The sequence below is a fragment of the Battus philenor genome, unplaced genomic scaffold (assembly GCF_028537555.1).
Source record: "Battus philenor isolate CCGP_79_NKW_IND1 unplaced genomic scaffold, ilBatPhil1.0.hap1 SCAF_9, whole genome shotgun sequence".
Classification (NCBI taxonomy): Eukaryota; Metazoa; Arthropoda; class Insecta; order Lepidoptera; family Papilionidae; genus Battus; species Battus philenor.
In genome coordinates, this window is record NW_027181759.1 from 961,717 (window position 1) to 975,821 (window position 14,105).

Sequence of the window (14,105 nt, forward strand, 5' to 3'; positions counted from 1 at the left end):
GGTCTACCTGCCACTCGAGAATCTTCCGGTCCCGGCGTTCATCAATCAGTGCCACTTTAAACGAGAAACCTTTTCATTGGAAGGCCTAGATGTATCAACCCCTCTCTATATATTAGAATATATATTTATCTTTACAGTGGTTTTTATAAAATTAGAGCCTGAATTAAAAGACTCTGCTCTACTCTATTAGATATATCTGAATAAATTTTATATTTATTTATTTTAATGATTTTTACAGGCATACTATATATCTAAGGCTTTGATATACAAGATAGTTGATTATAATCGTAAAAGGTTTAAAATGGTGAACGTATATCTCATTTTGCTGTCAACGGATTAATCTAATAGATTCAGGCGTTACCTCGCGGAAGTTCGTCCTAACTAAGAAAGGGACTAATATATAGCTACTTCCGCTATGCAGCAGTAGTCGTGCAATGAAGTGCACAGCCCGCTAGCCCGCTGATAAATGCTATTTGTTTGTAATGCTGCTAAATGTTAGTACTAACATCTTAGGATGCCCCGTGGTGTGGTGAAACACGTATAGAGTCGATTAACGGTGGTAGTTGTGTTTCCCATTGTTTGCCGCACGCGCATTTATCAGCGGGCTGACTGGCGGTGCACTTTTTTGCACGACTACTGCTGTATAGCGGAAGTTGCTATATATTAGTCCCTTTCTTAATTAATGTATTTGTGGAGTGCTCCAATTAATATTAATAACATACGCAAAATTCAATTATTTCGACCGATGCTTATTACGTTCGCTAACAAATTTAGAACGTTAAAGCGCAATGCAAGCACGTTTGTATGTTACTTCGCGCAATGCCGGCGTCGTACTGGCTCATACAATTTGATCGGTATGCATCTCGCGCCGGCGCGGGAACGGCTCCTCACAGTACACCGCGTTTCCTGCGCCGGTGCGAGACTGGCAGCAATGTTGTTAATGTAATTTCAATAAATATTTATTATAATCATAAGAAAATTAAATTTAGAATGCATGATTTTGTTAACAACGCGGCTGCCATATTGGGGCATTAGATGAGGTCGCTAGGGTGGCAGACAAGGACAGCTCTTATCTGCCCTGGACAGTCAGGACATTGTAACATCCACACATTTCAGTACAGTTAGTGTTATATAAAATTATATTCATATATAAGTTCGTTACATCGTTGTCTTTGTTACAGATTTATATAAATTCAACCGTGAAAAGACTAAATGTTAATATTTATCAACTTTATTACATAAATGCATTCTCAAACGGCATCCACTTATTTTGTTTCATAAAAGCTCCTTGATTAAAACTCACTTATCTCTGGCTGACCCGAAAGTAGAAAGTCCATCAAGAGAACCATGCTCACAAGGGTAGTTCGAAAAATTTCTAAGCCGAAGTGACAGTGGGCACGTTGTTCTAGCGACCGACTGTTGTAACCGAAAGGCTTTCGAGGGAGGATCACGAGCCGGTAGACGCGGGTGTAGGCCCACACGTAGGTAGAGCGACGACATAATCCAGATAGAGGCGTTCTTAGGGGGAAGCCTACACCTTACAGTTGACATGAGTGATAATTGTAATTTGAATAAAAAAAGATTATGTCTTCTAAGGCACCTAAAACTACCAGGAGTTTTCTAAAAATAACCCATTAAAGCACTTTATAAACAACCATTGTGTTACCAATTGGAACAATTTAAAATCTACAATACGTTATTGTCAGCAACGCTTCGAACAGGGGAATCCCATGTCACAGCGCTCTATATTTACGTCGGGCGAAAGAGAAGACAATACTTTTCTCGCCTTCTGATTGGCTGACGGTTTCAATAAGTTGCATATTGTTTTCATGATTCTAAAAATTGGTATAAACATGCGCTAAGTTTGATCATTGTACTTGTGACTCTTTCGCTCCGTGAATTCATCTCCGATGAAGGTATAAAAGCCTTCGGGCTAACAGCAAGTACTTCTACAGAGTATAAGCAAGTAAGCAAAGTTCACACTTCTACTTTGGACTTTGTGTTATCATTACCTTCAACACCTAATAATAATGGCTCCAGGAAGAATTCCACAAACTAGTTAAAATATCTGATTCAGTATGACATACCTGTCAGATGGATAGCTGGTAGAGTGCTTATTAATTAAATAAATAACAAAATCTTCAATTTTTCAATCTGTTATTAAATATTCCAAAAAAATTTTTTTTTTATAATGAAGAAGTACTACAATTATCAAATCACAAATCAGACCAATACAAGATTAAATCATCACTTTACTTTTAATCACATTAATACAGATTTTCAAATGCAGTTTTACACATAATTATATAACACAAATAAATATTTTTTTTATATCTGTAAGTAAAATTCCGGATTTGTCTGGTACTAGATGCCAAGAAAAAGCAATTGAAAGGAAAACTTTAATATTATGGGAGTCAAGGTCAGGTTAAAATACCAAGTAAGTAACACATGAATAATATGAATTTGTGCTGATTGAACGCACCATAGTACAGAGATCCTAGGTAACCCAGAGTTATATCCCGGAGTCACTTGCAATAGGCTTGATGAAATTCCTCACAAAGCTTAAATATATGAATAGTATATATATCATACATTTCCACCAGACATTGTACAAACTAGACCATGTTATTTAATCATCATACACACTGCTGGTATGAGATGTGGAAGGGAGAAACCCATGCAATAGAATCCTGGCGGTAATCTTGCCTTTTGATAGGACTTAGAGGACCTGACTAGGACTGCAATCCTCGATATGATTGTTCCATGGATGCATGATAATTTCTATGCATAGCTTCTAAACTAGGTCAAGCGAGTAAGCTACTTGTGAGCTCTATTCCCCACCACTACTTAACTGTGTAGAAATGGTCTTTATATCCAACATTAACTTCCTACGTTCTGTAAATACATGATTAAACATCAGACCAAGAACCACAAGTTTTATTGGCAACCTGTTATGAAGAACTGTCAACCATAAAACAACACAACTTATGGATGGAGTCCATCGAAGGAAGTACGACATTTTGGAAGAAATAAAAAGCATTGCAGGGCATGAAGCAAGGTGAAGCCCTAGAGTGATGTTACTGGATATTTATGTGGAAATATCCTCTACCCAAGTTCTGGGGATGCTGGATCATAAGTCATTTGATTTACACATAATTATATTTTCACATTGATACAAAAAATATTTATCTCTTTGGTATATTTTTAAACTATACACCATATTGGATCATTCTATATATTTTCATGTAATATTTATAAATGCAAAATTATAACAATATTTTCCCTTAAACTAGAAGCACAGGCAACACTGAGATCACAAAACCAGCAGCAGGTCCGTATCAGCCCCATGCTTGGCTCTTGCAATAATGGAGCACCAGTTTGCCATCAGTACCAAAACACTCATAAAGATTCCTTATTATTTGATCTGGTGATGGTGCAAATGTTTGATTCACATACAAAAACTGAAAGGAAATAGAAAATAATTGATTATTTGCTATTCATGAATTATGTGTCACCATAATGATAATAATTAAGTTTATTTCCACATAACAAATGTTACCAATTAATTTCTCAATTCTTGCAACTGAATAAATAAAAATGAAATGAGACTTAATTGCTGTCTCTAAAAGCATATTAATACCAGTTTCTCTTCAGGCTCCAGTTTCAGATACTTCTTCACAAACTCTATGATCCAGCCAATAGGTTTCTCTGCATCCACAGCCCATTTCTTCTTCTTCATTATTGGGGCATCACCAGTTGCTTTTAAAAGTATATCAACTGCAAATTTAATAGTAATGATTAAAAACTGTAATCTTGTATAAAATTTAGACAAACTTTATTATATACATAAATTTAGAGGCATATGCCTTGTATTAGGCATCTATCTACTGATATAATGATAATAAATGCAAAATAGTTTACAATAGAAACAGATTTGAGTAATAGATAGAAAATTAGCAAATTAAAGTGTGATACTTATATTCAAACACAAAATATTTCTTTATCAAACACTGATAGTTGATAAAACTGACAAAATTTTATTAACATTATAGGTGTAAATTTTGTGTAACATTCACTAAAAAACACTTCATATGGCTACTATGGCCACAATACTTAGTTTAAAATAATTCAATTTAAATTCACGCCAATAATGCTACCGTCATCTTTGCAATTGGGTTAGTTTTTCAGGAAATAACGTGCATCGGTGGTAGTCCAACCACCCACTAAATGAGTATATGACCCGTGACCCAAAGGTGGTCTGAAACCGACGATCCACTTCGAACAACAAAAACATGATCTTACTAGACTTGAAAAATAAAGTTGTTAATGTTTTAAACATACTAAATTCATCCACAAAAATGAGTTCGTTTGATTAGTAACTTTTAATGCAGATATTGTATGCTATTTTTAATTATAAATGTTAAAATAAATTTGAGGCTTTCTTTTACAATTTTCCTTTTCTTCTACTGTGAAAACAATTTACCTTTTACTTTATCTGACTTCCCATCTCCGTTTTCTTTATTTCCTCCTTCGATTTTTAGATTTTCCGTTGCGCTAGACAAATCTGTCTGCTGTTCATCACCAGCTTTTTCATCAGCCATTTAAGTTGCTCACATTAACTTCTTAATAAGTTTATTAATATATTAATAATAGAAGCAATATCTCAATACAAAACAAATAATTTTGTCATGTTAGTTGTCTTTGTGACAACTACTTCACACTTATGAAATATAGTACACATCGAGTACACAGTTTATGTTTTTCGTTTTTTTGTTGGTAATTAAATTAAGGAATCTGAATAAAATAATTTAACTTTATTCCTACGAAAACGTTTATTTTTGGGTAGGACTGAAAGTAAAACTTAAATCTCCATTTTAAAAAAAGTGTTTTTTTGTATTCTATTAAAATTGTTAAAATCAATTTTAAAAAAGGTTACAATAAAATATTGTAGATATATGTCAGACTTTAAATATAATAAAAAAATCTATTGAAATTAAAGAAATTATTTCAAAAAATAATTTATTTTGTGACAGGTAAAAATTTATCGTTTAAAATATTTAATCCAAGAATTAAAAACAACAAATTTAACAAACAAACAGATAAGATAGGTATGATTTTGTAAATTATATCAAATTATTTTCTAAAAATGACCACACCTTTTGATGGTAATTTCGTTTACATTCACGACATATGTTACATTTGTTACACTTGTCCATGTTGTAATTTTTCTACACAGAACATACAAAACTTTTTTATTCTAATTTCGTTAAATCATTTTTAATTCACAATGACTTGGTATTCCAAAAAGGACGTGCTCGAGGATCTAGCGCAAGTATCAAGCAGCGTGGTGAAAGAATTGGATGAAGAATACATTGTTGTCGGAGAACAACCCCCTCCTATGTTTACAAAGGACGAAACAGGTATTTTTTATTATTAACAATCAAAAGTAGTTGTAGTAGTAAAATTCTGTACCGTTATTTTAAATCGTAAAATTCTCTTGTTAAAACTATGTACAATATATATTATATTAAGCCTCTTTAATGGTATTCATTTTAAATTTGTTTACAATTTAATATCTACTATAATGTTTCTAGATTGTTCGCAACATCATGAAATAAACATAAATATAATCTGAAAAGATTGTGGCCTGCGAGCTATGGTTTGCTGACCATTGTTTTAGTATTTTAGCTATGTTATAGCTATATGTGCAAATTTGCCTCAACTAGATGTTGATAGAAAATAGATATTCACTACCACCTGTATGTTTATGTATATTTACATATATCATATTCAGATTCATCTCAATGTGGTAAGGTTTCTTAGTAAACTAACTACACATGGTTTATATTAGATTTCTTTTTAATTTTAGTGGATCATACTAAATATATTATAACAAGAGATTTTTAATCTGTGTCAATAAATTTTATATATTTTTAGTTATAATCAAGGTTTCAGTATTCAGCCAGAATATTTGTCAAATAAATAATAGTGTACCTACTTGTCAAGCAATATTCCAACATCTTGACATATTGTAAACATTTCTGTCATGTTTACCTCCTGTAACATAGTATATTGGTTGTGCTCTTCTTTATTTCTCGGCAAAGGATATGTTAGTGCTTAAATTTATTTAAATGTATGTCCACATGCTTAAAAGTCACACATCAAAAGTACAGAAAAAAAAACTTTTTTAGATGACAATGAATTTTTATTGCAACTAAAAGGAGCAGATACTAGTGGAGTAACCATTGAACATAAACAGAGCCCTGACTTAGCTGGCATAACTGAAATGCTGCGAATGGTAATACAATTCAACTATTTATTTATAACTTCCTTTATACCTTTTATTCAACTACCCATTTAAAGATCAGATATTTGAATGAATATATTGGATAACAAATTACGGAGGCAACTATAATGAGTTATATATAATTGAATTACATAAAGAAATTATTAACTTAGTCCCAAAAATATGTATGACAAACCATCTCAATTATGACATTAATATTCCATGCATTTTCAATGCTAAAGCACTTTCCGTAACAAGCAAACACTTTAATTTCAATAAATACACATTTCAATGTACAATATCTAGTACTAACATGATGATTTAGATTTTCTGACAACAATAATTTAATGTATATTATTATTCATTTTTCTTCAGAAAAAATGTCAGATTTAACCACTGCTTACATAAGTTTCATCTATCTAATGAATATGGCTTCCAAAATCTAATTGTTAATAATTATTTTCATATTTTATTTAAAAAATTATCTAAATAAAATTTAATTACCAATGAGTGTTGGGTACATGTAGACTTTTGACCAAAACTCCTTAAACAAAAAAAATTAATAACAAAAATAAAAAGTACAGAAGTGTTACAAATTTTCATGATTTTAGTAAATAATGCATTATTTTAATTTAATATAATACCGTGTGGATATCTTTGGGGGAGGTCTACGCTTTGCTGTGGACATCTATTGGCTGACATGATGATGATGATGAATTAATATTATTTTCATTACTGTAAATCCTTTTTGACAATTTTAGATAACATTTAAAATGTAAAACAATTCCAACTTCAGGTTGACAGATTTGAAAGCCCCAATGATAAAGATAAACATGAACAGAAACCTTCAGATGGGAGAGGCACTACAATTATATCAATTTCAAAACCAAATTTTAATCCTAAAAGTACTAGTACTGAAAATTTTAAAGGTTTAGATAAAAATACAGTCAACAACATAGTTAAAGGAAATAACAATGGGCGGTTACAATCAGAAACACCAACAAGACTTGATAAATCAATAAAGGAAGAAATGAGTGATAAATTGAAAGAAAAAATTAGCAGCTCTTTAAAAGAAAATAATTTTAAAGTTAAAATGAGTAGAAACCTGGCATTAGCATCATTATTGAAACTTCACTCAGAACCCATTGATAGTGATACAAGAAACAAACCAAGGCTATATACTCCAAAGGACTTTGAAAATCCACATATAAATACAAACAATCTTGTAAATAGTAGTGAAAGTTGTGATAAATTAGAATTAAATGTAGAAGAAACCAAATCCCTTAGCAAGGACACTAATAACAATGACCAGAAAGTGAACGAATCAATTGTAAAAGTACAAAATTGGCTGAATGGGAAAGAAAAGCCTAGGGTTAAAGAACCAGCCTTATATTTAGGTCAAGTTACATTTAAAAGGAAAGATATACCAAAACCATCTGCTGCAATAAATAATAATTCGGAAAAAACCCATAAAACGGATAGCAAGTCATTCATACCTTCATCATATGCAAACAAGTTGACAGAAACTTACATGGTGCGCAACAAAAGTAAAGAGAACAAACCAAAAGATATTTGGACCAAATTAGAAGAAGAGCTAAAACAACGTGATGTTATTATCAAAGAAAAAAAAATTACAGGAAAACATTAGCAAAACATGTCCAACAGAATAACAGTTGATGCAATTTGATCAAATAGCCTCTGTGGACTGCATTCCTTATGCAGGTTGTCCCATAATGAATGAATAAATGTTAATCATTATAAATTTTGAGATTTTTGTTACCAAACAAATATGAATGTAGAATCTATGACATAATTTGAAATATCATCTAAAAATTTCAATAGGGTTTTCAGAGAATGTAATACACAATAAACTGTCACTAAAATTGAAGCCAGAGGGTTAAAAGAAAACTATCTGGTAAACCATTTGACTACACAAATCCTTTGAGCAATTTAAGTAAAACTGAATTTTGTATGGTTTATGTAGCGTTAAGAATACAAAGACTGACCAAAAGTGGCTTTGTTACATCATGGCCATTTGCTAGGAATAAACAAATAAAATGTATATTAATCTATTTATAATTGTTTTTTTTATTAATAAAGAAATATTTCTTCAATATACAATTATTATTAAAAAAATTATCCACTAATTTGAAACAATAGGAAATCAAAATACGAGACTATGTGTTAAATCTTGCGGGGCCGCCATTTTGATGACGTCATGGTTGAGACGAGCAACAAAAATTACAATGGCTGGGGAATAGATTTTATTTTTAATAATAAATGTTATCTGTTTAAATTATTTGGTTTTATTTATTATTACCAATTAGTCCAGGATAACAAATTCGATTTTAAAAGCGTGCGAAGAAATGCGGCCGCCTGTGCTTAGCCTACTTTACCCATTACTAAACAGCAGCAGTTTTACTTCTGTCGAATAAAAGAAAATGTCACGTTCTCAAGTTTTCACAGCCACCTATACACAGTCATCGTCGATAACCAATTGGTCTCGTCGGAAACAGGAATCTGCGAATCCCATTTGAGAAGCAGTGACAGTTCAGTCAAAAAACAAAAATTCATTAAAAAAAAGTTTAAAGGAATGCCTCTAATAATAATTTAAATTCATCTTCAAAATACAATAATTAAGTGGTGGATAGATAAGGAAAGCCGTCACGGACCCTGCGCAGATTAACAGGGTACCATTTTTTAGGGCCCAGGAAAGGGCTGACACTCAAAATAAGAAAAACTTAGCCCACCATAGAGGTCAAAGTGCGACCACAATTACGTAAATAAAATTTTGGCTTAAATTTAAAACTCTAAAAATACTCAGCGGCTGCCACTGAGATTGTGGTTCCTTTGACCCGTCTCATAGTTTGTAAGAATAAGTATAAGTAAGAAAATTTTAAAATCTTAACCAGCAAATTTTTAAAAATAAAAGAGGGTAGACACGTATTGACGAAGTTCGAGCCGCTTACGCGCCGCCCGCGCGTCATTCTGCGACATCTACCGCGCAACTGCGCCGCGGCCAAGGTCAGTGAGCTCGGACAACACAAACGGGTCAATATACTAAGATTTTAAAATTTTAATACTTGATTAGTGGCCCTATTGCCTTAGATTAAGAAAATTGACTGCCTATTGCACTAGGATAAGAAGATTTTGTGTATATATTGTCTAAGTATTTTAAAAAGAAAATAGCGTAAATTTTATATAGATATACACCGTTTGTGCAAAAAGCCAGAAAGAAAATTTTAAAATTTTTATTATAATTTTAATAATTGACATAACTGTGATAATGAGAAGAAGGAGGATACCCTCTTATAGCAAATAAAAAAAAATTTTTTTGAAGGTAGATAGATAAACTAAAAAATTCGGATACCGCACAGAGAAATTAATCTTATTATTATCTTATAATATTACTTATACAACTTTATATTTTGAAACAAATAGACTAGTACACCCCAAAATGCTGAGGACCCCCACAAAGATGGCAGGGAGCGACGTGAGTCAAGTTGGAGAAGGGGCAACGGCCCGGGTAAGCACGTCGCCCATATTAAGTGTATGGAAGAGTGTGGGGGAATGGGAAACGGCCTAGGACCTCCCCCTGGATCGCCGCACCGGCCGGAAAGATTTAACCACGTACGGTGCCAAGGACCGTCGAGCCTGCGCTGGCGGCCGCGGAGGCTAGAAAATCCCCGAAAGGGGACAAACCTGCCCAAGGGCCGCGTAAATGAAGCGCGAGCCTGCCTGAGTAGGGCAAAACTACATTTAGGCAGCTCGCGCAACCTAAAGACGGAGATAAAGGACCAAGTCCTCAGCGCGGTCACAAGGCTGTACGAGTTAGTGAAGGAGGCGGAGCTCCCTAATGGGAATCGAACCCGGGTCCCACTAAAGGGGCCACCCGCCGAGTCGGCGAGTGGGGCTAGCGGAGCGAAGGAAGGGGAGAGGTGCCTGCCAGTAAATCCGCCGCCGACGGAACAGCAACAGGGACACAGTGAGTTCATAAAAAAGTTAGAGAGCCATGAGAGGCTCCTTGAGGCAAATACCAGAGAGCCGGTCGGCCTCAGGGAGGTTCTCAGGGAAAATAACGAGGTGCCTCAGAAGTGTTGCGGCCGGACTGGCAAAAAAGGCCGCCACCGGGGTGCGAGCCGACGCACTCGGTGGCAGTTTCGTCGGGTAGCGACACGGGGGATCTGGATGCGACCAAGATCGGCGGATTAAGACTCAAAACCAACATCTTCTGAGTGACATCCCTGAGAAGGACCAAAGGATTGAAGTCAGGTTCAGGCGGAGAGCGCGGAACGCACTGACCAGCCATGTATTCATTTGCGTGTCGCACAAACTCTGGGGCCACTTAACGGGCGCTGGTACACTGCACGTGGACCTCCAGTGGGTGCGGGTGCAGAACCACGCCCCCTTGGTCCAATGCACTCGGTGCCTCGGTTACGGTCACAGAAAGCGGCAATGCACCGAATCTGAGGATCGGTGCGGCTATAGCGGTGGTCGTCACATGCGCACCAAGTGCAAGGACAGGCAAGCCGGGAAAACCCCCGCCTGCCGGAACTGCCACAATGCAAAGGTAGACCGGAGAAGGTGGGATGCCATAGCACGGGCGTCCATAGCGTATTGCTAAGGGCGCCCAGGCGACCCACCACTCTCCGGGCCGGGCACCACCAGTACCAGATTGTGCAGTTAAACCTGCAGAGGTCCAAGCTCGCTACGGCCGAGCTGATATGCGAAGCGCCAAAGAGAGGCTGGGTACTCACATTGGTCCAGAAGCCGTACATCGGTGCTATTGGCGAGATGCGACACTACCGAATGCGAACAAGGGGGGTACAATGCGTCACCCGAGACAACGGGGTAGTTGTTAAGGCGGCCATGATACTATTCGACGAAACTTCAACATCACTCAATGTCCTCACCTCACGTCTGGCAACGTTGCTGTAGCCAGGCTGAAAACTGGGGCTTGGGAGATAGGGGTGGTGTCCGTCTACCTGGAGCCAAATATGCCCGTCGGACCATACCTGGACCGGATCGGTAAAGCCGTGGAGGGCTTGGAGACTGCCAACGTGGTGCTGGGTGGTGACGTGAACGCCCGGAACACCGAATGGGGCTGCCAAACCGTGAACCGGAGGGGAGCCGAGGTTGCATCAGCATTAGATGAGCTGGAGCTCCATGTGCTCAACCAGGGGTCTGAGCCGACGTTCGACACTTATCGGGGTGGGAGACATTTCTCCAGTCGCGTAGCCATAACTGCTTGCTCGAACGCTCTGCTCGATCGAGTGGAGGGTTGGCAGCAACAGCTCTCTCTCCTCAAGGCTGATGTCTTGAGGAAAAAGAGACGGATCAGGTACGCGAGGCCGGCCCGTAAGGAGCTGGTCTGGCGGGAGCATGTCAATGCGAAGGAGGTCTACCTCCTCGAAGCTAGATGCGCTCAGACCCAAAGCTCGAAGCAGTTCTGTGAGAGGCAGGACCGCGAAACCATGTGAGACGGGGTCTATCGAGTGATACGTCGTACGTAGGTAAGGCGAGAGGACGTCCCCCTCGTCCGGTGTGGTCAAGTGCTGGACGCAGCGGGATCTGCCAGGTTGCTGGCGGAGGTATTCTTCCCGGAGGATAACCCCGGGGAGGACAATGCGGGCCACAGAACTGTAAGAGATAAATCCGACGAAGTCAATGCGGGGGGCCAAGACGAAACAAGCGACCCCCCGTATACGATGGATGAGCTCCAATGGTCCGTGTCGACCTTCAATGCCAAGAAGTCACCTGGTGCTGATGGACTCACCGCAGACATCTGCCGTGCGGCGGTCGCCGTGAACCCCGTTCTAGTGCTCGCGCTTTCCAACCGGTGTCTCGCTCTCTCCCACTTCCCCACAAGGTGGAAGGAGACAGTGGTTGTGGCGTTGAGGAAGCCGGATAAGGAAGACTACGCGCACCCGGAGTCCTACATGCCCATCGGATTCTTGCCCATTCTGGGCAAGGTCCTGGAAAAATGATGGTCTGTAGGATCCCGTGGTACATTGCGCCTTATATCAGTCGCCAACAATATGGCTTTATGCAGCAGAGGTGTACCGAGGACTCCCTGTATGTCCTGGTCCAGCATCTGCGGACTCGGTTGAAGGAGAAGGAGATCGCGGTGCTGGTATCATTGGACATAGAGGGAGCTTTCGATAACGCCTGGTGGACTGCTATAAGGTGCAGACTGGCAGAAACTCGCTGCCCCGCGAATCTGCGGCGCCTTGTCGACAGCCACTTAAGCGATCGCAAAGTGTCCGTACGGTATGCGGGGGCAGAGTGCGTCAGAGAGACCACCAAGGGGTGCGTACAGGGATCCGTAGGCGGCCGAACATTCTGGACCCTTCTCATTAACCCTCTCCTGATCGAGTCGATCATTTTGTATGCGGCGAGTGTATGGGCGCCGGCGGCTAATAAGCTGCTGGTACACAGGCAGTTGGGCGCGGTCCAGAGGGACTTTGCACAGAAGATCGCAAGGACCCATAGCACCGCGTCCCTGCATTCGGCCCTCAGACCTGGAGGTACCGGTCAGCTACCTGAGACTAACACACCCGTCTGGTCAAGTTGGTGTGGAGTTCTCCTGTCTGGGGGAAAGTGCGGAGGAAGTCCGACTTGCCACCGCGGCTGCCGATCTGGTAATTTATACCGACGGCAGCCGTATAGAGGACAAGGTGGGTGCGGCGTTCTACGTCATGCGGGACGCCGCAGAGTTGCATACAAAGAAACTCAAGTTAGGCAACTTCTGCAGTGTATACCAGGCTGCTGGCTCTAGCAGAAGCATCGGGGTACGCGGCCAGCGGGTCCGCGTAGGCATGCGCTATAATGAGCGACTCGCGGTCCGCCCTCGAAATTGTCACAAGATCGGATACCCTCCATCCCTTAGCGGTAAGAGTAAAATAGAATTGTATGAAAGCAAGAGAAAATGGCAAGAGCGTTACTTTCTATTGGGTGAAAGTGCACGCAGGGACGGAGGGAAACGAGAGGGCGGACCAACTGGCCAAGGACGCGGTCCTAAAGAGTAAAAGACGACCAGAATATGAGGAATGCCCTATCTCATACGTCAAGCGACCGCTTAGGCTGGAAACGCTTGACGAATGGAATAGCAGGTACATGAATGGAACGACGGTCTCGACAATGCAGAAGTTCTTCCCGGACGCCGTCGCGGCCTACCGCGCGCTCCGTAGCATGGAGGTGGACGTGGTCTTGGTTCAGCTCTTCACGGGGCACGGGGGGTTCTCTGAGTACCTTCATAGGTTTAAGCTCAGAGATGTGCTCTCGTGCTTCTGTGAACCGGGCGTGGACCAGACCGTGATCCATTTGATAGCAGAATGTCCCGCATTTGGAGGGCTCCGGTACGAGACTGAATGCCGGAAAGGAAAAAAGATTGAGGAGGCCACACTCGCCTATAATAATAGGATGACGCCTAATAGATAAGGATGCAAGAGAGTCCGTCCTCAAATTCTTCAGGAAAGTTGCACAATATGTAATTAATAGGAATAAAACATAGTTAAACATAAAATATTGTAAGTCTTATTATATATATAATCTTATTAAGATAGATTTATTGAAATTAAAATAGAAAAATGTTAAATTGATGTACATGACAAAAATAAATAAACTAAATAAAGCTGTGATACAGCAATAGAAAATACAACTGAAGTGTTTGAGGATGGATGAAAGGAATGGAATGATTGAGAACGGAAGATGGAATTATGAAATGATAGAAGGAAGAAAAAAAGATATTGTGAACTATGGAAGCCGAGGACGAAAATAAAAAATGCATGTGAAAAAATTGTTAAGAAATAAAAAAACC

General features: G+C 38.9%; 3 protein-coding genes across 3 annotated transcripts; 2 read left to right on the forward strand and 1 right to left on the reverse strand.

Annotated features, from left to right (window-relative positions):
- Positions 1–2,208: 2,208 nt before the first annotated feature.
- Atg12 (Autophagy-related 12) lies at positions 2,209–4,709 on the reverse strand. The gene is made up of 3 exons (XM_068775831.1): positions 4,484–4,709; positions 3,641–3,777; positions 2,209–3,461 (listed from the first exon to the last, which is right to left on the reverse strand). The coding sequence occupies exons 1-3, from the start codon at positions 4,599–4,601 to the stop codon at positions 3,339–3,341; spliced, it is 378 nt and encodes a 125-aa protein (XP_068631932.1). The 5' UTR covers positions 4,602–4,709; the 3' UTR covers positions 2,209–3,338.
- Positions 4,710–5,226: 517 nt separating this feature from the next.
- Positions 5,227–8,595, forward strand: LOC137932151 (uncharacterized). The gene is made up of 3 exons (XM_068775731.1): positions 5,227–5,420; positions 6,192–6,298; positions 7,083–8,595. The coding sequence occupies exons 1-3, from the start codon at positions 5,288–5,290 to the stop codon at positions 7,932–7,934; spliced, it is 1,092 nt and encodes a 363-aa protein (XP_068631832.1). The 5' UTR covers positions 5,227–5,287; the 3' UTR covers positions 7,935–8,595.
- A 2,688-nt stretch (positions 8,596–11,283) lies between these two features.
- Positions 11,284–12,273, forward strand: LOC137932252 (uncharacterized). Its single transcript, XM_068775855.1, has 2 exons — positions 11,284–11,762; positions 11,865–12,273. The coding sequence occupies exons 1-2, from the start codon at positions 11,284–11,286 to the stop codon at positions 12,271–12,273; spliced, it is 888 nt and encodes a 295-aa protein (XP_068631956.1).
- Positions 12,274–14,105: the final 1,832 nt, after the last annotated feature.

Bases quoted from the DNA above. Each gene is read 5' to 3' on its own strand.
- Atg12 (XM_068775831.1), bottom strand. From the start codon at position 4,601: ATGGCTGATGAAAAAGCTGGTGATGAACAGCAGACAGATTTGTCTAGC. The intron at 3,778-4,483 runs GTAAATTGTTTT...TTAAATTTGCAG, and splicing joins GAAGTCAGATAAAGTAAAAG to TTGATATACTTTTAAAAGCA. The intron at 3,462-3,640 runs GTATTAATATGC...ATTTCCTTTCAG, and splicing joins TGGAGCCTGAAGAGAAACTG to TTTTTGTATGTGAATCAAAC.
- LOC137932252 (XM_068775855.1), top strand. From the start codon at position 11,284: ATGCCCGTCGGACCATACCTGGACCGGATCGGTAAAGCCGTGGAGGGC. The intron at 11,763-11,864 runs GTGAGACGGGGT...GGGATCTGCCAG, and splicing joins AGGCAGGACCGCGAAACCAT to GTTGCTGGCGGAGGTATTCT.
- LOC137932151 (XM_068775731.1), top strand. From the start codon at position 5,288: ATGACTTGGTATTCCAAAAAGGACGTGCTCGAGGATCTAGCGCAAGTA. The intron at 5,421-6,191 runs GTATTTTTTATT...AAACTTTTTTAG, and splicing joins GTTTACAAAGGACGAAACAG to ATGACAATGAATTTTTATTG. The intron at 6,299-7,082 runs GTAATACAATTC...TTCCAACTTCAG, and splicing joins TAACTGAAATGCTGCGAATG to GTTGACAGATTTGAAAGCCC.